General features: G+C 46.5%; 2 protein-coding genes across 2 annotated transcripts; both read left to right on the top strand.

Annotated features, from left to right (window-relative positions):
• The first annotated feature begins 1647 nt into the window (after positions 1–1647).
• On the top strand, positions 1648–14465 carry LOC117648511 (NFX1-type zinc finger-containing protein 1-like). Its single transcript, XM_034391018.1, is given in 9 exon segments — positions 1648–1824; positions 4398–4456; positions 6814–7101; positions 7976–8131; positions 8833–11116; positions 12885–13099; positions 13462–13545; positions 14057–14328; positions 14445–14465. Coding segments are annotated over 8 exon segments (3330 nt in total). The 5' UTR covers positions 1648–1824; positions 4398–4446.
• On the top strand, positions 14192–26925 carry LOC117647912 (NFX1-type zinc finger-containing protein 1-like). Its single transcript, XM_034389887.1, has 16 exons — positions 14192–14328; positions 14738–14881; positions 15302–15476; positions 16062–16335; positions 16803–16968; positions 17692–17865; positions 18787–19050; positions 19590–19827; positions 20711–20873; positions 21446–21557; positions 22003–22214; positions 22624–22726; positions 22961–23135; positions 24683–24978; positions 25943–26092; positions 26486–26925. Exons 2-16 carry the CDS (start codon positions 14783–14785, stop codon positions 26798–26800), a joined length of 2916 nt encoding a protein of 971 aa, XP_034245778.1. The 5' UTR covers positions 14192–14328; positions 14738–14782; the 3' UTR covers positions 26801–26925.
• Positions 26926–27005: the final 80 nt, after the last annotated feature.

Raw genomic sequence — 27005 nt, 5'->3', positions numbered from 1 at the left:
CAAGATTTCTAACAAGTGCAATAATTTTTAGACAAGGACTTTATTGTAAGTACACATGCCAGAAATAACAAAAACAATGACATTGAAACTATAATGCAAACCTAATGTCAATAAAAATGTATTTCGCTCCATGCAGTAAACTGAACACACTATTTGATCTGAGAACAGTGCAGTATCCCAATTGATAAGTTTATTTAGTTAACTTTCTAAGCAGTCCAAATTTAAGTTCTAAAAAAAGCTGTCTAATTTTAAATGGTTGGGGCACTATAGCAAGTAGCAACTCTTGAGACAGTTTTCAAACCTCGTTAACCCCATCACCTTTGGATGAATGTCACCATCTGGGAAGATGGATTGTCTGGTTGTGGCAACTAGCTGCAATTTGAATAATATCTGCATCTTCTCCAAAGCCTGTTGTCTCGAAGTGGAAAAACACAACAATCCTGGCACTCAACAGAGTCCTGCCTTTGCGCCAACCATTTGAAGTTGAGCAATGGAACAGAAGTCAAGGGAGGCCTTGTAAACATTTCCAAGTAAAAACTTAAAAACTATATTTCTTGTCTACTCAGCAAAAATAAAGAACACACTTGGTTGCAACTCCACTTCGGGGCTGACTAGGAGAAAAAATCCTATTATCCTTAGGTTCTTTCATTACAAGAAGTGCACTGTGACACCTTTCGCGTTTGTCACCTCTAGGTACTTATTGTTTGTTCTTGTCTGCACCTGCACATACAAGAAAATTGGTGGAAACATTATAATGCAAGAGGTCTCCTGGGATGAAAATTACTAAGGAACTTCAATGTTAAAAATGTGACCAAATAGTACGATGTTCCTACATCAGCGTGTATAAATGAAAATTTACACAAAGAATTGCGGTCTCAAAATGAACAACAATATTTATCTAACACAGTGTGGATAGCCCTGATCCGTTTCCCTAAATATATTTGATATCATATCAGTTTTTGAAAATGTGAAGCAGGTCCAGCCGTCAACTCTGTTGAGTCAAAACAAAAAGAGGGTACTTGAATGGAAACCATGCAGACTTCATCTTCCCCAAGTTTCTTTGACTTGACAAAAATTTAATAAAAGTAACGAATACATAATAAGTTGTCATTAACTTGCATCTTAGATAATCTGTAATTACACCAGGAACGTAAACAAAGAGAAATAGCAGAAGACACAAGCGACTTCGTGCTTACTTATTCATATCAGTCTCACCTGAACATTTTGAACACCTCACGATGACTTCTGATCAGAGAATCAAACGACGATAAGCATGATGAGCGAAATCGATTGGAAATTCTTAAACTTTGCACGTTGCGAGCGAAGGGAAAATAAACCAAACAGGCACCATGTTGAGTCGCTCGCCGCCTCAAGTATGAGAAATTAACGACGCACCGTCGTCCACCATTGCCAACGCTAAAAATAAAAACCTAAGCAGGTTTTAGGTTTTTATTCTCACAGCGCGACACTCAACTTACTAGATTTGATGTGGTGAGATATAAGCTTATTAAAGTTGCTCTGCCAGTCTGCAGTTAGTCTTTTCAGCTAGAGTTTTCACTTTTCATCCACCGTGCCGCTGTTGGTCAGCCAAACAGCCAAGGAAGGGGAAGTATGAGAAATTGCGCACGGTCGTTGAGGCTCAACAAAGCAGCGTCGCGGCCGCGGCGTCAGTCAGTGAGTGGGACGAGTGGGAGTCGGTCCGTGAGCGAGCGAGCGAAAGCGAAACCGAAGCCAAGCTCGGAGTGCGCGTAGGCCGTGTTGTCGCCGCCGTGGCAGAGTCGGCGAATTATTGTGTGACTGGTCAGCGCGGCTTTCATTGAACTGGTGAGTACCCTGATTTCACTGATGATGCTTCGAGGCTGTAAAGTTAAACGGAATCGTGACGCTCACTCGCTGGTGGACGGAAAGCAATTCATTGGTGGGGTCACACGTTCGATTCGAGTCCTGTTAGCGGACTCTGGAGGTCAATACGCGTTGAGAAATTTGGTCGCCTTCACCGGTCTTCTCTCAATAGCGGAGGGGCCATACTTGACTTGCTAGAGTAACAGATAAAGTGCTTCAGAACCTACACGGGAAATCGGCGTCAATGATACACACTCTCCATCGGCCTAATTGATTTATCGGATTCGTGTTAATTGAATTCGAAAAAGCGCGGCGTTGATCGGATTCACGTCCTGGCGTAACCGATGGCGTAACATAAGCCTTTGCACTTCTGGTGCACGGAAGCATCGATGACCCGTGACTTAGTGGGAAAGTGGGATTAATGTTCAAAAATTTTACTATGTTGTCATGAGAGCTTGACAAGACTCCCACTAGCAGCGTCTCCCTCCCTTCTTCACCCTTGCGACAGGCCCGCATTGTTGAGGCATTCGCCGGCCAGAGTCGCACACTGGCCTTATTGTACGGCTCTGACACCGGCCACATCGCACAGTGGGCTAGAAGACAGGCGAAGGCGGCCAAAACTCTAGACGCGTTTTGAACTCCAGAGTCGCTGCACAGGACACGAACCGAGCGTGTGACCCCATTAATTGACTCCGCGTTCGAAGAGCAATCCATTGGTGGGGTCACCTGCTCGGTTTGAGTCCTGCTCCATTCCCCCCCCCCCCTTTTCCGCCTCCGTGAAAAAGTTTTCCTCTAGGCATTTGTCCCAATTTCATGACGACGGTACACGGTAAAAACGGTACCTGGTTTTCCCCGGAAGCCTATGGTAGAGACATAGGCGATTTCCAGGCAGTTCCTGGGAAAACCAGGAACCGTTTTTACCGTGTACTGAAAAGTCAAACGTGAGATATTAAGCCGAGCCACGCAACGTGTCAGAAAACAACTTCTTACCTATGGGTGTCAAGAATCGAAATTCTCACCTCTGTAGCGGTCGGTAATTTATGCCCAAGTTTAGTGAGAATTTTGATTGTCACCGGGACGGTTCGAAGGATTTCTTGTGAAAATGTCATCACCATTCAAGTTTTAGTGAGTCATTTCCGGTCATTTCTGCATGAATCGCGTCTTTCTTGGTCTCTGAGGTATTCCCCGCGTCGAAGCAACAAGGCTGGGCGCCCCCTCCCCTCTCTCCCGCCTTGTTCTGCTGAGCCGCAGAGAACGATACAGTACGTGCTGTCGGCTGGTTCAGGTTCATCGTAACTCCGTCTCTGTCGCGCCTCTCTGAATGGGTGCGAGAGAGAAAGAGCAACGAAAGCACGGACGAAAGCGGCACTGTTCTGCAAGCCGATAGTGTACGCCCGCGATAGCGTGGGGACTACCCGACGGATTCCAGCGAGAGGCATTGTGTCTCTTGTGCGCTCTTTAGTGTGTGCACTCCAAATGTCCCACAATGAAATTTGAACTTTCTTACACTTTCAGACTCGCACTAAGTTTTTGGTTAAAAACGCATTGACGTTGCGCATTAATAAGCGTATTAGCATTTTTATTTGTATTGTAAACATAAATAGTAGTACGAGTGAAAACCTGTCAGCTGGAGCTTTGACTATGATACGCTTGACCTGAAAATTCTTTAGAAATTCCTTGGACGTAGCTTTGATGAAGTCCCGGGAAACCCCGTCAGTGAGCTGCCTGCCCGCCACCTGGGTCCTTCTTTCTGCACAGAGCACTACGTGCCTGTTTCGGTGAACATGACTTCACTCTCATTGCAGGAACGTGACATCACGTTGAAACGAACATGACAAGATGTCACGTTCGTTTGAGCATTGTGTCACATTCGTTTGGATGTGAATCGGCCAAAAATTAGCTTGTTCACATTTAAACGAATATGACACAATGCTCAAACGAACGTGACAAAATGTCACGTTCGTTTCAACGTGATGTCACGTTCTTGCAATGAGAGTGTTAACATCCCTCGGATCGGAATCTGATTCGTGTCACGTTTCTTCAAATATTGTGTTGAGTTACTTACGCACGCAACCACTTTTGACGTATAGGAGCACAAAATTTCTTTATGGGAAGAAATTTAGTCGAAGTTTGCAACCTTTCGACCGAGTTTGCGCTTCATATAATTTGTTTTGTCTTATCTTTGGAGGGGGGGGGAGAGATTTCAGATTATCAGATATTTCAGACATGAAAGTAGACACAAGATTCCTTGAAATGTTGCCCCAAATTGGCTTTCTCTAGGGCCTAGAGTCTAGACGTATTTTGGACGAGCCCTAAATCTTGAATCGAAGTTAAATGGATAAGTACTTCCTTCGACGATACAATTTCGTTTCCGTCTGACGACTGCAATTTGCGATTTCATGGGACTCAGTACCACTTGGTGGACACAAAATTGTATCTCGCCGTCGGATGTGCTTCTAATTGCTAACTTCATGGAGCATTAACAGCCCCGTGACTTGTAATGTGTAGCCGGACAGTGGTTCATATGACTTATGCTTTGACCCTTGTGTTGACAGGAAGATTGGAGACAAACCGTCGTTCTGCCTTGTCGGGGTTGCTGCCAGCATGGGAAGAGGTAAGTTACGTTTTCCTTGTGGGTTGTAATAACACTTCCACCAGAGCACCGAGTGAAGAAGATTAACAAAAGCCGGAAAACAGTTCATAAAAGTCGCTAATTCGTTACGTTATAGGGTCATTTGGGTTCTAAAAATTGTTTAAAATTAAACAAAGATGAGTACCATTATTTTAAAACGTTAAAACATCAAAACAAGACGAATTTAGGAACTGGTTCCGGTGCTACTTCTTCCTCTTGTTCTTCTCTTAACGTTCTGGTGGAAGTGTCTATTTCTCTGAAAATGATCTTCTGTGGGAATTTTCGGCTGCTCAATAATAAAGTCTACAAAGCTTCGCTTTGTTACGAAGAAAACGAAGGCATTGTAAATTTTACTGCAATTGCTTCGTACTACAAAGCAAAATTCTTCGTAGTATTGTTAGCAATTCTACAATGCCTTTATTTTCTTCGTCGTGAAGAATCCAAAGCTTCGTGTGGAAGTTTGTGGTGAAACAAAACCTGTGGCTTTCTCTAGGGCCTAGAGTCTTGGCGTATTTTCGACGAGCCTAAAATCTGGGTATTTCTGTGAGTCCTAGACCGGAACCAAGAAGAACAAAAGTAAGCCCTAAATCGGAAGCTTTAATCATATTTACCTCTATTCTCCATGCTTTAATTCTCGAGCCCGGCCGCAGCCGTTATGAGAAAAATAGCTTGCGCTCGTCGTTTGTTGATTTTTGTTCCGCTGCTCTTTCACTGTGAAAATTTGTTGTCACTTTATAACAAAAACCCGGATGGCATTTTCATCACTTTCAAATCAAGACAATATCATCGGAATTTGATGACATTTTCGTCAAAGCTCCTACACTTCCTGCATGGGCGTGACAACAATGTCATCCAAATTTTTTTATGACATTGTTGTAAGGAAACAAATTAGCCTTGAAATTGTCATCAAGTGACGTCTCACAGTGTTCACAGTTTCACAGTGTTCACGCGCGCGTTGACTTGTGATTGTCGTACACTTGTATGACGCACTGAGAGGAAAAAAGTACGGAAAAAGTACGGAACATGTCTGCTCAATAATTAGCCTGGAATGTCCGTACTTGCCAACTACGGAACGTTCCGTACTTATTCCGTACCCATTTACATGGGTTCATATGGAGCAAGTACGGAACGTTCCGTACTTTTCTCCGTACCTCCGTACTATATTTTTCTGTACTACGTACCATTTCCGTACAAAAGAACGGAATTTTTTGGCCCGCCCTTCTATTCAAAAAATAGGGGGAGGGCCTATGCATTTGCCTTTGTGTCTGTGTGTTGTTGTTGTTGTTGTTGTTGTTGTTGGCGTCTGTGTACAAGGAAGGAGTTGAGCTAGAGTAACCAGATTTGGAGGGTACTTCAGGAGTACCGTCCAAACAAATAATCCGGTGGTGCAAATCCCGTCCGGGTCGCACAAGGGCTGCTGCAGGTGCATCATGGTTTACATGAGCGGGAGGGGGATTTCCGCCATTATTGGTGCTAGCGGGGCACATAGGGGTATTTTTGGAATCGGGGCGACGAGACAGGATGAATGGACCTGGTCCCGACCCCATCGGCCGCTTTTACAAGTTGGCCAGATCAGGATCTTCAAAAAAGGGGGTCGACCGACTAAAAAAATTTATTGCAGATTTCGATTGGTCTCAGCAAGACCTTTTCAACGAGGGGTCGGAAAGGGGGTCCAGGAGCCCGACTTCGTCTAATAGTCACGTCAGGATCTTGAAATAAAAGGGTCGACCGACTGAAAATTTTTACTTAAGTTTTGGATAGGTCTTAGGCAAGACCTCTTCAACGAGGCGTCGGAAGGGGGATCCAGGAGCCCGCCTTCATGAGTTATGGGAAAAAGTGCGACGGACTCGTTTTGCGCTCCTGCTGTGCCTCTATTGCAAGGAGTTGCAGTAGCATGGCAAATATGGGTATTTTCGGAATGAGGGCGAAGAGACAAATGAAATGGGCATATTCTAAGGACAGTTGGAGTAAAAAGTGTAAGGACTTTTGCATATTGTGAATAGAAGGGCGGGCCTAAGTGACGGTGGTACATCGATAACTTTGCTTTACCCGCTCACGGGGTGTGTGATGCGAGCGGGCCGAAGGCCCGGGCCTTCGACTGGCCAAGTTGGGTCTGATGCGAGGGCCGAAGGCCCGAGGAAAGGCCGCCGGCAGGCCAAGCTGGGCCGGCCCCCTGTCGAACCGAGTTGCCGGCGAAGCGGAGCTGGCAACTCGGTTCGACGGAAGGGCGGGCCCTAGCTTGTTTACAGTGCTCCGGTCAAGGATCCACGGAAATACCCTATCAATGAACGTCCCCTGCCCTGTGAAGCTAATCCGTAGTCGCAATGCTGCTGTTGCAGGCAAAGGAGGCCGTTGCCGTGGTGGTCGAAATGCGGCTGCGCCGGCCTCCGAAGGACATCCTGGACCTGAGGGCGCGCCCCCAGGCAAACCCGCGCCGCCCAAAGAACGCGGCCGAGGACGACGTGGCGGTCGAGCGGGGGCGGCGGCTGGACCGTCGGAGCGACGGACTGATCCTGGCCCGGCCGAAGCAGCGCGTGGATCTGCTCGACGTGGATCGTCCCGGGGAGGCCACCATGAGGCCCGCGGAGCTGGAAGTTGCAAACCCGGGCCTCGCAAAGTTGTCCCAGGTAAGTTACCGATTGCAAATGATGGACTCATTCAGCGCGTTCGTGGCTTTTTAGCTCATTAACACATAGTTATACAAGTAAGTGGTGTATTGTGAGGCGGCCTTTTTCAATCCCGAATCGAATGTTGGAAAATTTCTCCGTATCGAATCAAATTGCGTATTTTCGAGGGGGCAACAACTCGAATTTTGTAGTACACGTTTCCCTTGAAAAAACGTCGAAATAACGTCAAGTATGTTAACAACAACGTGAAGTATCGCGAAATAACGTCAGGTAGCGTTGAAATAACACTGTTATTCCACTTGCGATACAGACCGCACTTTCTGCGCAATACAAATTTCATCACACGTTACTGTGATGATCACAGCAAAAAGGTGTGATGAGCTACAGTATCGCAGAATTTTGCAATGATCATTGCGTAATGATTCGAGATTTTGTGTCATCATCGCAGTTTTTAGCAATAATTCCGATTTTCATTCCAGAAAGTTGCGATGATCATTGCAGAATTTTGTGCGATACGGAAGTCATTGCATCTCAGGAGCAATGATACGTGGGAATCACATTTTGGATATCATCACACGTTTTTGTGTCGAAAGTATCGCAACTTGGATAACAGTGAACGTAAAATCACTTGAATTTGAATTGACGGTGTACAAATTTTTTTGGAATTGTATGCGCCTTGGGTATATTTATGTCTAGAAGGGGGTAAAATGAGCACTCTTGCCGTTTGAGTCCAACAACTTTGATTTGGAAATTTTCCTTCCTCTTTATGTTTTTGAATTGAATCTGCTCTGTTTCGATTCAGTTTCGAAGCATTCACACACCATGCAAACGTACTTCGCGCTTTTTGATTTTAAAATAACTTCTTACGTAAAAGGAGCGGGGGCGGCGGCTGGACCGTCGGAGCGACGGCCTGATCTTGGCCCAGCCGAAGCAGCGCGAGGATCTGCTCGACGTGGATCGTCCCGAGGAGGCCACCATGAGGCCCGCGGAGCTGGAAGTTGCAAACCCGGGCCTCGCAAAGTTGTCCCAGGTAAGTTACCGATTGCAAATGATGGACTCATTCAGCGCGTTCTTGACTTTTTACTCAATCATATAGTTACTCAAGTAAGAAGTGCGTGAAACGGCCTTTTTCAACCTCGACCTGAATGTTGGAAAATTTCTCCTAATCGGATCAAATTGCGTATTTTCGAGGGGGCAACAACTCGAATTTTGCACGTTTCCCTTGAAATTACGTCGAAATAACGTCAAGTATGTTAAAATAACGTGAAGTATCGCGAAATAACGTGAGGTAGCGTTAAATCGCTTGAACTTGAACTAACGGTGTACAAAATTTTTTGAAGTTGTATGCGCCTTGGGTATATTTATGTCTAGAAGGGGGTAAAATGAGCGAGCAATGTTGCCGTTTAAGTCCAAAAACTTTGATTTGGAAAGTTTCCTTCCTCTTTATGTTTTTGAATTGAATCTGTTCTGTTTCGATTCAGTTTCGAAGCATTCACACACCATGCAAACGTACTACGCGCTTTTTTATTTTAAAATAACTTCTTACGTTAAAGGAATTCACTGACGTATTTTCAAGCTCTTACAAAGAACGATGTATTATCCTCGCTCATAATGAGGAAAAAGTCAGAAACGAGCCGAGAGGTTCTTTACATGTGTGTTTAGGGGAGAAAAATAGCATTTTAGAGCACAGTAATGCTACGACTATGGTCTTTTTTTTTCATTCCATTACAGACCGATCGTCAAACCCGCTTAGAGAAATCGGCTGGAAAAAGCTCAGAGAGCTGTCGGACGACAATGGACTTACTATCATGGAGAAGCTCTCGAATGAATCTACTCTAGCTCTCTTCAAAAATTTAACGTGCGAAAAGGACATGCCTGAAGATTGGTTGCGGCTAGTAGTGACCATTTTGGCCAAGGTATCCACTGTCGAGTACAAGCCAATTGTGGTGAAACTGTTCAGCACTGTTTGCGAAAAAAAATTCGTTGATCAGTTGCTTCTGCACATTTCACGTGTGCCTTATGACAAGAATGCTAATCGCAAGCAGACAGTTGGCAACTTTTTCAGTGAACTTACCATTCTCTGCAAGGCCATTTTAGAACTTACCCCCAGTCTTGCATACGACAATCTGGATATTGTCCTCAAGAGAGCTTCACAGGAGCTGGACGAAATGCCTGCATTTCAAGGGTGTGAGACAGTTAAAGAAAATCTCAAGCTGCTCAGGGAGAAATTAATGACTGAAAAAGAAAGATTTGAAAGCATGATAGCTGCATCGGTTCAAATGAACAACTTGCACTTGACGCCACCATCAGATTTGAACTTTCGAGATCTTTCACATGTTCCTGCCATAGAAGACATAGTGGTTGAGTCGTTTGCTAAACCATTTCTACGACCCAACAAGGTCAACCAAGGCCCTTACGACAGTGTTGACGAATATTTGGACACTCATTTTCGACTTATGAGGGAAGATTTCCTGCGGCCTTTGAGGGAGGGTATTTTAGAATACCGCAAGGCTCTGAAAGAACAGAAGAAAACAAATGGAAGGTTTCGAGGTCGCATACAGAACATACGTATTTATGACAAAGTGCGCATGATTCACGTTGATACGGAAAAAGAGAGAGTCGGTATTGTTCTGGACTTCGATCTAGACAAGAGGTATGCCAAGACCATCCAGTGGAAGTTTTCCAAGAGGTTCATGACCGGGTCATTGCTTGTGCTGGCCGAAGACGAGGATTTCTCGTCTATTGTTCTCGCAACGGTCAGCAAGCGAGATGACGCAGAGCTTGCTAAGGGGAAGGTCCTCGTAGAACTCTGTGGAGGAAGCGCAGTGAGCAGGGAGCTTCTCAGACGTGAGTACATGATGGTTGAATGCCAGGTTTTCTTTGGGGCATATTCCCATGTTTTGGAAGCTCTAAAGAATTTCAATGAAGACTCATTCCCTTTGAAGACGTACATAGTGTACGGGTCGAACAAGCCAGAACTGCCTGATTACCAGGTACGTGCACGAGATGCCGACATGAAAATGAAGCTCTTCCCCGAAAGCAAAGGGTCTCCTCGTGAAGGCGTGCCCGTCGCTGTAGACAACCTCAGCACTTGGCCTTCCGCTAGCGAGCTAGGCCTAGACGAGTCCCAGTACCGAGCGCTGATCGGCGCTCTGACGAACAAGCTTATGCTGATACAAGGCCCGCCTGGTACCGGGAAGACTTTCGTCGGTCTCAAGATTGCTGCTTGTCTCATCAAGAACCAGGAGTTGTGGAGGCCAAAGGAGGATCCACGGCCGATGCTTGTTGTATGTTACACGAATCATGCCTTGGATCAATTCCTGACAGGACTCATGTCAGTAACCAAGAGCATCGTCCGGGTGGGATCGGGAAGCAAGGACACTCATCTTGACGAATTTTCAATCAAGTCCCTTCGAGGGAAAGGCGAATATGGTGCTGCGGGGCGACTCTCTCAGAATATCCGAAATGAGAGGGCTAAGTTCAACAAGATCAAGAGCTTGGGGGACCGAATCCGATATTGTTCATCGCACCTGAGAGAAGGCGTCATTTCCATGAAGACACTGTGGTCGTATGGCATTGTTCCCGATCAGTACCTGCGCTTGACAGATGTAGATATGTTCCGGTGGCTTTGTGGCTATAGGGAAAATGTGCGTCTTCCAGAATGTATCAGACTCCGTCTGAGGAAATCTAGTTTCCTAGACCACGAGGACCCTGCGTTCGACTATTTGGAATTCCCCAAAGCGGGTGTGACTAAAGTTCAACTGATTTCATTTCACCAAATTCACGATCTCATCAAGATGCTTGAGACGGAGGCCCAGCAGGAGGCCCTGAAGGAGCCACATCAGGTGCCCCTGCATTCTGAACTCCTGAACCATCTACGTAGGATAGTAGCGACCTTGAATCAGGAGCTTGCTGCGAACAGACATCGACAGCATAACGAACAACAGTTTGAGCCGCATCCTCACCTTGCTGATTTCTGGAAGATGAAGATGGAACGCCGCTGGCAGCTGTACAGGTAATAGTGAACTTCGTAAACTTGCATGCTAAATTACTATGTAGTTTTTGTGCATAAGCTTTGCACGAAATTGTGAAACTGCATGCGCTTTAAAACGTTCAAAATTGTGCGTAACTAAGAACGAAAGTGTGCATTGTTGAGCATGAATTCGTGCGGTTCACGTCTATGTTCAATTTTGTGCAAATCTTATGCACAAGAATTAAAAAGTAATCTAGTGTGTTTATAGGAGTGTACTATGCAGTACACATCTATTGAATTGTGACTGACAAGTATTCATTTAGAGGAATGTGACCGACAATTATGCATCTTTAGAATCCGCAAATCCAAGTGTAGTACAGGTCGACATTTTAAGGCGTAGACCAGTTTGTCCTACGTTTGCAAGTGTCGACCAGTTGATCTAGGAAGCGGAAGAAGGGAATAACTTGACTTATACCCAAATAGAGTTTTTATTTTATTATTGTGCCTTAGAATGGTTTCCATCATTACTCCAAATTATTTGACTGAATTCCAAGCAGTTTAGGAGAAAATCCACATAGAAAAAGCGTATAACTCAACTTAACCCCTTTTACGGTCTAAATTTCATTGGAAAATGGAGATAACTCAACGGAAGTCCCCATGAGTCCGTTTGACAAATTGGCAAAAGGATATAACTCAACTTGTATTTTTGTGAATCTTGTGTAAAAAGAATCAACTCAACTTAACCCCCCCCCTTAATTTTAAATTTCAATTTGGAAAAAAGAGCTAAGTCCAAAAAATATACCAGAGTAACATACACTTTATGCAGACTATTGTTCCACTTGACTTGTCTCCAAATTCCTCTTTGTTTAGGAAATATAAGGTGAGCTGACTCTGTTTTCCATTTCAACGGAAAGTGATAAGTCGCAGAAATCCTCTACGGAGTGACCTTACACTTTTGATTTTTTTCCAAAATATTACTAATGCTGTTTGAAATTATTAACATCTGCAACATTCATTTGTTTTGTTTTAGTTTTCCCTGCTAACAGTTTTTGGTTTCTCCTGGCAAATGGCCAAAATTGAGTTATCCCCTTCTTCCGCTTCCTGGATCAGTTGTGCCCGACGCTTTTAAGCGGCGACCACACAGTCTCCGACGTCTGCAAGTGTCGACCACAGCATGTCCGACGGCTGAAGTGTGGGGCCACAAGTGTAATTTGCCGTAGAACAAACAGTGTCCTACACATGCGGGCGTCGGACACTGTGTGGTCGACACTAAAAAGCGTCGGACACAACTGGTTAACACTTGCAAGCGTAGGACAAAGTGGTCCACGCCTCTAAGTGTCGACTTGTCGTAAACTTACATTTGCAGTGCACATTTATAGGGGTGTACTTGAGTATGTATGTCAAGTACACCCCTATAAATGTGTACTTTTCTATCACTCATTTTCACTGGTAAAACTAAAGCGCAGTATTACCCTCTGTTTCCAAGCGTAATCTGTTTACGCTTGAAATCAAGCGCAACAGGCTCATCGGCCAAGATTCCCCCTATCTTAATGCATGGGGAAATTTCCAGAGTATGCTTCATTTCAAGCGTAACGTCTTCAAGCGTAACTTTATTCTTGACTCAAGCATAGAGTTACGCTTTAGTTTTACCAGTGTAGATGTGTACTTCTCTATCACTCCTATAGACTTACTTAAGGAGGAAGATGAGAAATAAGTCCACATAAGATCTTGTAGTGTGATCATACAAACAGCTGGGCTTGCTCACCTTATTTCTGACTCGGAATTCCTAAAACTCACTTTTTGTTTCCAGGAACTGGAGGGCTGCACTTGCGAGGATCATAGAAGAAGGCTTCGAACCGCTAGCAGACGAAATAGATATGAAGCTGGGAGAAATTGCTAAACTGCTTAAGACGTGGAGGATGGTTCAAGATCAGCACGTCATGGCTGCACACGAGATCGTTGGCATGACCACATCCTTCGCTGCTGCTCACCAAGAAAATCTGAAGGAACTGAAGCCACGGATAGGTGGGTTTATGCGGCAAAACATACGTCGAGTCGCACAGTGGGCCAGAAGACCGGTGGAGGCGGCCAATAATCTAGACGCGTTTCGTTCGAGCTTCAAAGTAGCTAAATGGGACTCGAGGCGAACGTGAGACCTCCACCAATGGATTGCTCTTCAAACGAGGAATCCATTGGTGGGGTCACAGGTTCGGTTCGAGCGAGGTTCGAGTCCTGTTAAGCGACTCCGGAGCTCAAAACGCGTCAAGAATTTTGACCGCCTGTACCGGTTTTCTGGCCCACGGTTAGTCGCTAAATACGTCCGGGTCTACAACCTTTGTACCAATTTCGAGACCAATTTAATTCACACATAAATCATTTACTTGCAGTGATTGTCGAGGAGGCCGCGGAAGTGTTCGAGAGTCACGTCCTTGTGTCCTTGGCGGGAGAAGTTGAACATCTCATTATGATAGGTAAGCTCACTCTCCCCGCTCGAAGAGTCCGCCCACCCTGTGGGAATAAATCACAGTAAATCCTGTAGTGATTAGTACAGCTGTCACTGTAGTTCCGAGTACAGGATTTACTGTACTTTTTTAACAGGATCTACTGTACTTTGTACGGGATTTACTGTACCACAGGAGTGGAGTAGGCCGCCGGAAGTGATCGAGGGGTCAGGGTTCCTTTGTGTTTTTGACGGAAAATTTGAACATCGGCATTAAAATTTAGGGATTCACTGCCCCGCTCGAAGAGTCCACCCACCCTGTATAAGTTTTTCCAACAGTCTTAGGAATGTTGCTTGTATCGTGAAACTCTTGAGGGCTTTTTTCATGCATACATGGACAGACACTTACGTAAAGTGTGCGTACTATTATGCAGCACTTTGTACATTTTATGCAGGAACCATTCACCAACACTGCTGGTGCTGTTCGCACTGCACTTTACACAATATCTTAAACGGTAACGGTAAAATTTGTCTTTCTCTAGGCGACCACCAACAACTTCGCCCCAGCCCCTCAGTGTACCAGCTGGGGGTCAAGTACAACCTGAACGTGTCCATGTTCGAGCGGCTCATCGGCAACGGCGTGAACTATGTCACGCTGTCCACTCAGCACCGCATGAGGCCTTAAGTAGCCAGGCTCATTTGCCCCACAATTTACCCGAAACTACTGAACCACAGATCGGTCCAATGTTACCCGGGCGTGCTGGGCCTTGCGAAGAATGTCTTCTTCGTGGACCACAAAAACCCTGAACAAGTGGTAAGCTGCTGTTTATTTCCCGTTTATACTTACCAGTTTCGTAACGTTTGTTCGAGGGGTCTACCACTCAGCTCGAAAGTGCACACACCATTACTGATTACCGGTGATGACCCAAGAAAAATCCCTACCGGCTCTAAAGTTTTGGCCAGTTAAAAGCATTTATTGCATTTTTTCATAAGAATAAAACCCAAACCGCGAAAATATCCTGTTTTGCCATATGGTTACCAGTGGTTTCTGGACGAAGTGTATACAGGATTACCTGAGAGGTGGACCCCTCGCGTTGTTTTTTTTTTTTTTTGGGGGGGGGGGGAAGTACTTTCTTCTGGTGGCAATTTTTTTGTGTGTGAGGCCGAGCGAAGGCTAGGCATAGAAGAGCACTTCACTTGTAATGAAATTTGGTTCATTTTAGGTCCAGGATTCTCAGAGCTATCAAAACAGCCACGAGGCTGAATTTATGGCATGCATGGTGAACCATCTCTTGCTCCAGGGATACGACCCCACACGTATCACGGTGTTGAGTGCGTACAAGGGCCAGCAGTACTACTTTTCCAAGGTATTAACGGACATTTGTGGGGAACATTCGGTTGCCTTCCATTTATTGTGTACACTGGTCAAATCAAAGCGTAGTTGCGCTGAGATTCCAAACGCTATGAGTATGGCACGTATGGTGCAATGCAGCTGAGATATCGCACCATACGTGCAATGACACAGCCATATTGCACCTTACGTGCAATGCGTCCCGAAAATGCCCTATGCTTATGAATGGGAATGGGAAGGCATTGCACTTCATGTGCAATGCTTTTGCATTGCACCAATTGACGCTATACTCATAGGTTTGGATTCTCAGTGTGCACGCCTTTTTTGCGTACGCTACCAATTGCATTTTATACCCAGTGATGATGATTCGACAAGTGGCGTAAGCATAGAGAAAAGTTGCAATTTCTTTTAACCAGCATGTCTTTTTTTCTGTCAGTTGAAAGATCAGAATCAGCACCTTAAGGACGTACGGATGACAGTAGTTGACAACTTCCAAGGCGAGGAGTCCGACATCATCCTGCTGTCTTTGGTGCGCAGCAACCCGGATGACAACGTTGGTTTCCTCAAGACAGAGAACCGAGTGTGCGTGGCTCTCTCCAGAGCACGGCATGGTAAGGCAATGCACTGTGGGCCAGAAAACCAGTGGCGTCGCACAGTAGGCCTGAAGACCGGTGGACGCGCCAAAATTCCGGACGCGTTTTGAGCTTCAGAGTCGCTGAAGGGACTCGAACCGAACGTGTGAACCCACCAATGGATTCCTCGTTCGGAGAGCAATCCATTGGTGGGGTCACACGTTCGGTTCGAGTCCTGTTTAGCGACTCTGGAGCTCAGAACGCGTCTCGAGTTTTGTCCGCCTCCAGCGGTCTTTTGGCCCACTGTGCGGTGCACGCCACCGAGTGTCCCCCACAAGTTTCTCCTCAAAACATGAATCAAGGGGAAATCACTGTGAATTTCGGTGTACAAATCCAATGAATTTCAGTCAAATTGCGATGAATTTCAGTCGGATTTCGAAGAATTTCAGTCAAATTTGGAAGAGTTCTAGTCGGACCTCGATGAATTTCAGTCCAATTTCGATGAGTTTCAGTCCAACTTGAATGAATCTCAGTGAAGTTTACATATTTGACGAATTCAGGTGTACCAATTTGGCTGGAGTCATTTCCCCTTGACATGAATCCATGTATAAACCGCATTCGCAGGCCTGTTCATGATCGGCAACATGGCCAACCTGACTGCGGCCGAGGGCACGGTGTGGCGCAAGGTGGAGGAGGAGCTGCGGCGACAGGGCGCCATCGGGCCGGCCTTGCCGCTGCGCTGCGACCACCACGGCGTCATCAACAACGTGAGCAAGGCCCAGGACTTCTCCAACAGCCCGCAGGGAGGCTGCCTGCAGCTCTGCAAGACCCTCATGCCGTGCGGCCACGACTGCAAGCAGGTCTGCCACATCCTGGACATGGAGCACAGGAACGCCAAGTGAGTATTCCCCACTGTACAGTGGGCCAGAAGACCGACCGGTGCAGGCGGTCAAAGTCCTGGATGCGTTTTGAGCTCCCTAGTCGCTAAGCAGGTCTCGAACTGAGCATGTAACACCACCAATAGTTTTCTCGTTCGTAGAGCAACCCATTGGTGGGGTCACACGTTCGGTTCGAGTCCCATTTAGCGACTCTGGAGCTCACAACGCGTCTGGGATTTCGACCGCCTCCACCGGTCTTCTGGCCCACTGCGCCCCGTTGCGTCAGATCACAGCAGCCTCTCACAAGCTCCAGCGTGTGACAGTTTTCGTTCACTTGTAGGCGGAACCGCTTTTATTCGTTTGAAATGTCGCATAAATTTTTGCGAATAGCACGCAGCGCTTTATTGTGCGAGATCACGTTCGAGAAAATAGTACTGACGAATGTAATTTGCCGAACGCAACCCTTGTCCGTGTGTCCACTCCACAGGTGCTTGGAGAAGTGCGAACGGCCGGCCTGTCCCCAGCAGCATCCTTGCCCAGAGCGGTGCTCGACTCCGTGCCCGCCCTGCCTGGTGCCGAAGCAGGAGCAGCTTGCCTGCGGCCACTCCGCCACCATGGCCTGCCACGAGATTCCCGCCCAGTACAAGTGCAAGGTGAGGCACCACCGCACAGTGGGCCAGAAGACCGGTGGAGGCGGCCAAAACCCTAGACGCGTCTTGAGCTCCAGAGTCGCTAAATGGGACTCGAACCAAACCCCACCGATGGGTTGCTCCTTCGAACGAGGAATCCATTAGTGGGTTCACGTTCGGTTCGAGTCCTGTTTATTAACGACTCTTAGAGCTCAAAACGCACCCTGAGACTTTTGGCCGCCTCCACCGGTCTTCTGGCCGGTACACTGGAAAAGCATCCGCTCTTTTGTACGGTTAATGCGTAAAAGAATATAGAACGTATTTACGGGAAAATTACGTAACGTCAGTACTTGTTCCGTGCGAGCTGTTGCGCCTCGGGGTACGGAAAAAATGTATACTCTACACGCTCTACCTGGAGCATGCCTGCAAGCACTCTCTAGCTAGCGCATGCCTGCCACAACATAAGTACACAAAATTTCTGGCAAATTATTTATCAGGAATTTATTGTACCTTCAAAGTACAACAATTGTGGTACAAAGTACAATGGGACCGGCATAAGGAGCGCTGTGCAATCCAGGCTGCGTTGTGGTTTGTACGACTCTCGTTGTACTTTCTACAATCCCCGTTGTACTTTTATTGTACAGTTTTTGTTGTACATTTATTGTACTATTCACACTTTTTTTGCAGTGCATAAGACCGCCAAGAGTTGCTGGTTTGTATCGCCACCAATCCTACCTCCTGTTTTAGGTTGAAATTGAATCCTGCACTCTACCCGCCTGCGGACACGAGAGGAGCGCCCTTTGCTTCCAACTGGCTGAACTGGACAAGCTGCCCTGCACGACGCCCTGCGTTTTGCGCATGCCGTGCGGCCACGCCTGCAAGTCCAACTGCCACGTGCTCAAGGACCCCAACCATGAAAAGGTAAGTGCACACTAAATGTTTATGTACAATTTTGTACGTGGTGATGCATAATTTTAAACTTGTGTGCCGTCGTGCATAAAATTGTGCGTGAATTTGCATAAATTTGTGCATTTTCACGCATTATATTATGCAAATTCCCCGCATGCACAAAATCGTGCAAGTGGCACGTACAAAATTCTACATAAACATTTAGTGTGTGGAGCGCACGGCTGCGTTTGATACTAGAGGCCTGTGAAATTAAATTCACTGTAAAAAATAAATCTCCGGGTTTTACAAAGGTGCCTGTAGAAGAAAAAAAAAAGGTTGGCCGAAGAACCTTTGTAAAGTTGCGAAGTCTCTTGGTAATTTAGGAAGGTTTCGTAAGGTCACAAAGATTCTTAGTAATTAACGGGATCTTCGTAAACCCACGAACATTCACCCTAAATTCACAAAGAATCTAAGCTTAGTGAGAAGCCACTACAAACCTAACTCTCCACTGAGTACACACTTACAAATGTATATGCTTGCAAGAACACAATTATTACACACGCAGTTGAAAATGTGAGCTTGGCCAAATCTGCGTACATTTAAGGACTTGCAAGTATGCGTTTGTAAGTGTGTACTTGCAATGCATTTGTAAGTGTGCACACTGAGAATCCAAACGCTATGAGTATAGCGTCAATTGGTGCAATGCAAAAGCATTGCACATGAAGTTCAATGCCTGCACATCCCCATGCATTAGCATAGGGCCTTTTCGGGACGTATTGCACGTAACGTGCAATATGGCTATCGCATTGCACGTATGGTGCAATATCTCAGCTGCATTGCACCATACGTGCTATACTCATAGCGTTTGGAATCTCTGTGCAGGAGACAGTTTGGTCCTCATAAATTCTCGAAAAATTGTGCCTTTTGTGGACTCATCTACGTTGTTTCCCTCAGGTGAAATGCATGGAGCCCTGTGGACAGAAGAGACACGGCTGCACCGCCGACCCAGAACACCAGTGCCGACTGGTTTGCCATCAGACCTGCGAGGTCTGCACAGAGCGTGTGCTGAAGACCCTGGCTTGCGGTCACGTCAACAAAGTGCCGTGCAACTCGGAAGTGGAGACGTTCCGGTGCCAGCGGAAATGCCCGAAGACCCTGCCGTGCGGCCACAAGTGCAGCAAGACGTGCAGTGAAGCCTGTGAGCCCTGCACCGTGCAGGTAAGCTCGACCCACGACGCACAGTGGGCCAGAAGACCGGTGGAGGCGGTCAAAACTCTAGACGCGCTTTGCGCTCTAGCCGCTAAATAGGCCTCGAGCCGAACGTGTGACCCCACCAATGGATTCCTCGTTCGGAGAGCAATCCATTGGTGGGGTCACACGTTCGGTTCGAGTCCCATTTATCGATTCTACAGCTCAAAATGCGTAGAGTTTTGACCGCCTCCACCGGTCTTCTGGCCCACTGTGCGACGTAGGAAAACGGTGCGCAGTTGGACAGAAGACCGTGGAGGCGGCCTAAATTCTAGACGCGTTTTGAGCTGTGGTGTCGCTAAATGGGACTCGAACCGAACGTGTGGCCCCACCAATAGATTGCTCTCCGCTCCGAACGTGTGATCAATTTGAAGCGTTTGGATTCTCGTTGTTTCAGTAGTGTTGCTCTTAAGGGCATTTAATTGATGCTTATTTTTGCTAGTGTGGGCTAAATTCTCCGCAGTGGACTCCTTCCTCCCTCATGCATAGCACTGTTTGGTCCTCCGCAGGTGTCCAAGGCCCTGCCCGGGTGTGGCCACACGCAGAGGATGGCCTGCGGCCAGTCTCCGGACCTGTTCAAGGACTGCAAGGAGCCGTGCCAGCGGAACTTGCCGTGCGGACACCCCTGCGAACTGCAGTGCGCGAAGGACTGCTCCAGCGGTCGCTGCCGACAAGAGGTGCCCTTCCCCGGCACGCCAGCCTGCGGGCACACCATCATCGTCCCTTGCCACCGGAAGAATGACTTGGGTACGTACACTGATTGCTGAGCGAAGCGAAGCACCCTGTTTGTAATTTTGAACTGAACAGCTTATTTGTCCGCCCCCCTTCCCCCCTCCCCCCCATACCTTTAGTTTACTAGAGGTATCTTCCTCTGTTTATTTTTACTATATTCATGTGCGTATACACAGTCGAAGCTCCATAGTCCAGACGCTATAGTCCAAACTCTATAGTCCATCCTCTATATATAATCCCAGCTCAATAATTTAAACTTTATGGTCCAAGCTCCATAGTCCAAGCTCTACAGTCCAAGCTCCATAGTCCAAGCTCCATAGTCCAAGCTTCATAGCCGTAACGCCATACGCCAAGCTTCATTGGCCATTAAGGCTCCCAGCTCAACACTCCAAGTTCCATACCCGGGTGGAAGGATCTGTAGTTCAAACTGCATCAGTGAGCTACTGTCTTTCTGTTCCTGTCAGTTCAGTTCCTTTTCAGAAATTTAAGCAGATGGAAGTTAAAGTTTAAATTGGACTAAAAGAGGGATTTTTGAATAGTTTTATTGATGTTTGTTTATTGTTAAGATGAAGTTTAAGTGCAGACTATAGTCAAGACCATAAGCCGAAAGCACCCTCGTAAATTTAATGGGAGACTTGGTGACTTACGAAAAGTCCTCGTAATGTACAAAGATTTTTCGCAATTTCAAGAACTTAGATGACAGTTCACGAAAGTCCTTCGGAATTAACAAATGAACCTGCCAGAGGTCCCTTCGTTAATTCTTACTTCTTACAGTTTTACGGTCTTACGGTTTGTTCATTCAAAACTTTGTACTAGACCGCAATACTTTTGCCCATTTTCAGTCCTAGGAATCCGTTTTCGTCTCCAGGGATTTAGTCAGAGTGTGTTTTGATTGCAGCCCCCAACAGCAGCGACCTGCTGGCGCTGTGCAGGCAGCCCTGCCGTGCCTTGCTCAAGCCCTGCGACCACCAGTGCGGCGGTTCGTGCGGGGAGTGCCTGCAGGGACGCCTGCACCAGCCCTGCAAGTCTAAGTGCGAGAGGCAGCTGCTCTGCGGACACGTGTGAGTACACTGGAACTGTTGTTTGCAGGAAAGTCGATTTCGTTGCACAATAATAATGGGTATTTGGGACAATTGTAAAGGAAACCCCTCACTAGAGGCTCCTCTAAGTAGCGTGCTAAGAACGCGCCATAATCTGGGGACGTTCCTTCAGTTTTCGTATAAATTCAATTCGTATTACAATGAAGCTATTTGCTTTATTTTTTTAGTAATTCAGAATGGTGCGGAAGGATTTGGTGCTTGAGGGAACCTTCGGTAGAACTAAAGCACACTACTCTAAATGTCTATGAATTAAATTTGAGCTGTTACAGTGAATTCAGTGCAAGCATAATATGAAACAACATTTCTTCGTAATACGAATCTCTTCGGCCTTTCTTTATTGTAAGGTGCAATGAAAAGTCTCCTTAATATTAAGAACAATCACCTTCGAATTCTGCAGAATTCGAAGGTGATTTTTCAAGCATGCTTGCGCAATTTCCGCAAGAGAAATTTCTTCGTAAGATCTTTTGAATGGTAGAGTGTCTTAGTTTTGCTGTTCTTGTACGTGTTGACGTGCCATGTCGTGTTGCCTGCAGGTGCAAGGAGGCTTGTCCAATGAGCTGCCCCCCGTGCACCCAGCCCTGCGAGCTCAAGTGTGAGCACTCAGCCTGCAATCACCGATGTGGTGAACCGTGTGCCCGCTGCCAGGTTAGTTCGATCGACAGATCTTCAACCGCAAAGGACGATTGTTTTTACTTTCGGATGGCAAATGAATGGTTTTACGCTGCGCGTTTAGGGAATGAAATGGGGAGTGACTTTGGTCTTATCCCTGAAGAATTTCACTGAGGGGGAGGAGCTCTCAAAAGAGCAACAGGAGCGAGGGGGTATGCACTCGCGTAATAGTCGGTTCACTCTATCTGTAATAGCACGCGTAATAATACGCGTAATAGTCGCGTATTAGTCGCGTAACAGCCGAAATTGTCAAAATTTTATCAATTTTGGTGTGTTTTAGGCCATTTTTAGCTAAATTCCGATTAATTTGTGGCGTAATAGAGCGTAATAGCGTAATAGTCGGTACACAGGTTCAGAGATCGCATACCCCCTCGAACAGGAGCTTCCGTCCGTGTCCACTTATCCTCTTTTCTAACTGCAGGAGCCCTGCAGTCGGCGCTGCGCGCACGGCCAGTGTCCCAGGCGGTGCGGCGACCCGTGCACCTTCGAGTGCAAGGAAGCTTGCCTAGGGAAGGTGGAGGACTGCGGCCACGACTGCATCGGGCTGTGCGGCGACCCCTGCGTCTGCAAGGAGTGCAACTTGGAGGAGGTCACCACCATCTTCTTCGGCCCGGAGGACGAGGAGGACGCAAGGTTCAAATTTGTCTGGCATTTTAGGCTCTTTCGGTGTCTTAATCATTTTCCTTAATTAAATTTTCTTTATTTTTAATATTAATTAATTAATATTTTCCTTCATAATATTCATGCGATGGGTGGTTCTGTTTAGTTTCAAAGGAAATTTAACGATGCGCGCGCACGCTGTAATATTTTGCATTTGGTATCGCGTAATTTAGCGCAGACGTGCTTTCTGCATAAATTTGTACGCGATTTCACATGTTTTTTTGCAATTCCGCGTGCAAATTTGTACGTTAAAGCTCGCAGTTTTTTTTAAACTATTTGAGAGCACGTGGAAAATTGTACGAATGTATTTAGTACGTCTGACTCGACTAGGTGCGACACCGAGTGTGTCAATAACCAACAAGTTTCACATCTGTCACTGTAGGTTTGTCATGCTGCCCGACTGCAAACACATCGTGGAGTCGAGGAGCCTTGATGATTGGATGGCCATTGTCCACAATGACAAGCCGACCGAGATAAAACAAAAGGTTTGTTGGTTCTTTTCAAGTTTCTTGCCAAGTTTCTTCGAACGACCAGTGTGCACTAGTGGGGCCTTCTGTGACTGACCAAGCACTAGAATGGCTTTTCTAGAACGACCAGTATGCAGACTTTTTTGACTGGGGGAAAAATTACTCTGCAGTCTTATAAATGAGCTGAATACGTCGCAAAGGTTTGAGCAGTGCTGGTCAGGATGGTGATGTGTGTGATTTTGTCTGTTCCAGGTCTGCCCTAAATGCAGCACGCTCATAACAAGTTGCCAGCGGTACGGCAACGCCATGAAGAAGCTCGCCAAAGACATAACTGCCGTCAAGGCACAATCCTACGACACCAAGAAGATAAGGACACACCTGGAAACGGTCAAGGAGATCTTACAGGGCATCCCTAGATTTCCACCAGGTATTTCTTCATTTCTTTTGCACTGTAGAGAACCCAAATTTACTCGATCATTTAAAGCATTGTGTTCTTGCGGGTTATTTGCGGACAGTGGAAGTAAGGGACCTACAAAACTGTGATTATAGTACTCCACTATGCATACTCTAGCTTTGTTCCAAAGTTATTAAATAATAAATTTGATGGGGCGTGGGAACCAGCTGTTGAGACTTCCTCGAATTTATCGAAGCCAATGCACTGTATACAGCAGGGTGCAGGCCGCAAGTTTTGACCGCTTTCGATGAGATTTTGCAAGGACATGTAAACCAACGGACTGTGTATATGTCGCAGTGGTTGGAGGAAATTCGACTAAGTCCCAACAGCTGATTTCAACGCCCCTACAATTTTTTTTTCTTTTTTAATTTTATTTTTTATTTTTTTTGCTTAAGTAATTCACTGTAAAAAAAATATTCTGAAATTTCAGACAAAATTTGACTGAAGTTAATTAACAGTAAGGGGTTCTGAAATTTCAGACCATTTCGGCGGTCTGAAAATTTAGAATAGGGTGGTCTCAAAGTTTAGAATTGGGTGGTCTGAAAATTAAGATTTAGGTGGTCTGAATTATTAGACACGGCCAGTCTGAAGAAAATTCAGACAAAAACACAAAATTGTAACGTTGAACCTTCACTCCATTGCGAGAGAAGTCTTTGATAGAACTTGCGCGTTACTTATCGGCCTTGCTCTTCACTCGGAAACTTCGAATATCTTGGTATTCGAACCATCTAATCCTCGCTCGTCGGCTTTGCGGGCTATCCATTACACCACGGGACCGCTCTGAGAGCACGCCTGCAGGATGCCGATGACTCCAAGCGCGCTCGCTGGACGCTGGGAGGCCACAAATAAACAAACCAAGCGCGTGTTGTGGGAGTTATAAACTGTGGACAACTTGGGCTGTTCGTGAATATTTAAGATTTTGTATCGAGCTCACAAATATTGCGGTTAAATTTGGTCAAGTGAGGCAACCAGTCTGACATTTCAGAACAATACGTCTCCCGTTTCAGACCCATGGTCTGAAAATACACAACCAGTTTGAAATTTAAGATCAATCGGTCTTCCTTTTCAGGAGAATAGTCTGAAAAGGCGATTCAGACTACATGGTCTTGTACTTAGTCTGAATTTTCAGTCACCCCTGTCAGATTTTTTGTCGGGATGGTCTGAATTTGCTTTTAAGACTGCGAAAGTCTTAAATTTCGTCCGAGGATTCTTCTTTTGCATACTTCTGGTCTTAATTCGGAAATCAGACCACTAGGTCTTACAAAATTGGTCTGAATTTTAAGAATTTTTTTAACAGTGAAGGACTACATACCTAGGCTAGTGAAGTCCCAATATCAAGTTGACAATCCTTACTTTCTTTGTGCAGAAAAAAAACACGCAAAAACACTGTTTAAATGATGTGATAATTAGAGTACATATTGATTTGAGTTTGTTAAGTTTGCATCTGCCCTTCCATGCTGACCCATAATGACCATCATCCCATTTCGTTTCAACGCCTTCTTCCACGCGTTTTGTTCCAGGATATGAGGCGGTGGATCGGTTCGTGTCGCAGGTCTATCGGTACCGCGAGAGTCTGGACAAGAGGATGCCCAAGGAGAGGGAGACGGGGGCCAGGAGGGTGCCGCCGCTCAACACCGGCGAGGCCAAGAACTTCGAGCAGAAGGTCCTCATCCTCCGCAGTGTCGGGCAGATCGTCGACAAGGTGTCCAAGTCCACCGCCATGAGCGTCAAGGGCAAGAAGGAGATGCAGACAGCCGTGGAGCAGCTGAGCAGCGCCATCTCCCAGCGCGACCTGCTGCGCCTCAGCGAACAGGAGGTCAGTTTCATAGCTTCGGCCTTTTTTCTCTAAGTGTGTCAGCCTTCCTTTCTTCAAACCCACACTGCAAACCTAACTATCTACTTTGGACATTTGTACACACTTACAAATACCCTATGCGCGCAGCATGGAGTCATACGGTGCCAAGCATGCATTTGTAAGTGTGTACTCAGTGGACAGTTGGATTTTTTTAGCGTCCATAGGTGTACCAAGCATCAAGCAGGCTTTAGAAATGGTCTGTTCGTTGTTGGTCAAGCGTGCACACTGCGGGCCAGAAGACCGGATGCGATTTAGATGGGACTCGAACCGAACGTGTGACCCCACCATGCTCTCCGAACGGGGAATTCATTAGTGGGGTCGTCACACGTTCGTTTCGAGTCCCATTTAGCGACTCTGGAGCTCTAAACGCGTCTAGAATTGTGGTCGCCTCCACCGGTCTTCTGACCCACTGTGAGTACACCTACATTGTTCGCTTGACGAGGAGCGCCTGCGAACTCTGTGTGGACACGCCCGTAGAGCGCTGGTGTGTTGCGGGCTAGCCTACCCACAGTTTGCAGGCGCTTGGCCTCGATGGGTAGCCGTGATATGTTGACGTAAACAATGTAACGCTGCAAATTTAACCTTCGGACAGACACGCTTTAAACATTTTTCGATTGCAAGCGTTGGATAGTCGTGCGTGCCGCCTGGAAGTGTCAGATGTCAGCGCACGTTCCAGGCTTTGCTTAGCCCTGGACGTAAACACACTCGTACTTGAGACGCTTGCTGGTTTAGGACATTTTTTGTCACACCACAAAGTGCATGCCTATCCTACATACAGAATGCAGCAAGCATTCTGTATGCAGATCTCAAATAATTAGTGTTCGTTGCGAAAATTGAGATCACGAAAAACATATTAATTTACCCATGTGTTGACGTTTTAAAAATCTTTTTCATACCAGTGCTTCTGTCTTATTCCCTCCAACAGGCGTCTGACATCAATTCGGAGCTGGAACGTTTGCAGCGCTTGATGCAGCTGCTGGAGATTGAGAGCCTCTGCCTCGCGTCAGCAACAACCGACAAATCGAAGTTCGAAGAGATTTCCCAACTTTTGAGGGGACTATTGCCGCTCTCAGAGGTGAGTCGAGCGGAATTTCAAACCCACTCTGTGAAACCATGAACACTGCAAACCTAACTGTCTACTAAGTACACACTTACAAATGCATGCTTGAAAGTACACACTTACAAATGCATGCTTGGCCAAGTACACACTTACAAGCGCATGCTTGAGTTATACGGCGTCAAGCATGCGTTTGTAAGTGTGTACTTAGTAGACAGTTAGGTTTGCAGTGTATCGGAATTTCAGCGACGCTCTCCTCGTTCGGAGAGCAATCCATTGGTGGGGTCACACGTACGGTTCGAGTCCCATTTAGCGACTCTGGAGCTCAAAACGCGTATAGAGTTCTGGCCGCCTCCGCCGGTCTTCTGGCCCACTTTGCGACGGGAAGCTAATGACGAGTTGTCCTTGCAGGAGCAGGGCCGCGACATCGACGAGAAGCTGAAGGCGCTGGCGGCGTCCTCGTCCTGCCCCAACGTGACGCGCCTCGAGCTGCACACCATCGTGGCGGCCCTCAAGATGGGCGCGGGCCACTGGTTCCGCTGCCCCAACGGCCACCCCTACTGCATCACGGAGTGCGGCGGCGCCATGGAGGAGGCCGACTGCCCCGTGGAGGGCTGCGGCGCTCGCATCGGCGGGGGCAACCACCAGCTGCGGAGGGACAACACCCTGGCAGGGGACATCGACAACGCCACCAGGCCTGCTTACCCCACCGCCATGCAGCACTAGGAAGTGTGAACGAGTTTCTCTTACATTGCCTTCTATCAGAGAGACTTTTGATTTACTTTGACTTCATTTTGATTTTATTTGACTTTTCAATGTATTTGGGATGTAAGTGTATTGCTTTGTAATTTCTCAAAAGGTACGGAAAATTCTGTTAATTTTTTTGCCAGGATTCTCCGTAGCCCTCTTATCAATATTCTCCGTATGCTCT

This window comes from Thrips palmi, unplaced genomic scaffold, assembly GCF_012932325.1.
Source record: "Thrips palmi isolate BJ-2018 unplaced genomic scaffold, TpBJ-2018v1 HiC_scaffold_3, whole genome shotgun sequence".
Classification (NCBI taxonomy): domain Eukaryota; kingdom Metazoa; phylum Arthropoda; class Insecta; order Thysanoptera; family Thripidae; genus Thrips; species Thrips palmi.
The sequence above is the reverse complement of the archived record's forward strand: the minus strand, read 5'-3'. Positions and strand labels throughout refer to the sequence as shown.

Bases quoted from the DNA above. Each gene is read 5' to 3' on its own strand.
- LOC117647912 (XM_034389887.1), top strand. From the start codon at position 14,783: ATGGCATGCATGGTGAACCATCTCTTGCTCCAGGGATACGACCCCACA. The intron at 15,477-16,061 runs GTAAGGCAATGC...CCGCATTCGCAG, and splicing joins TCTCTCCAGAGCACGGCATG to GCCTGTTCATGATCGGCAAC. The intron at 19,828-20,710 runs GTACGTACACTG...TTTTGATTGCAG, and splicing joins CCACCGGAAGAATGACTTGG to CCCCCAACAGCAGCGACCTG.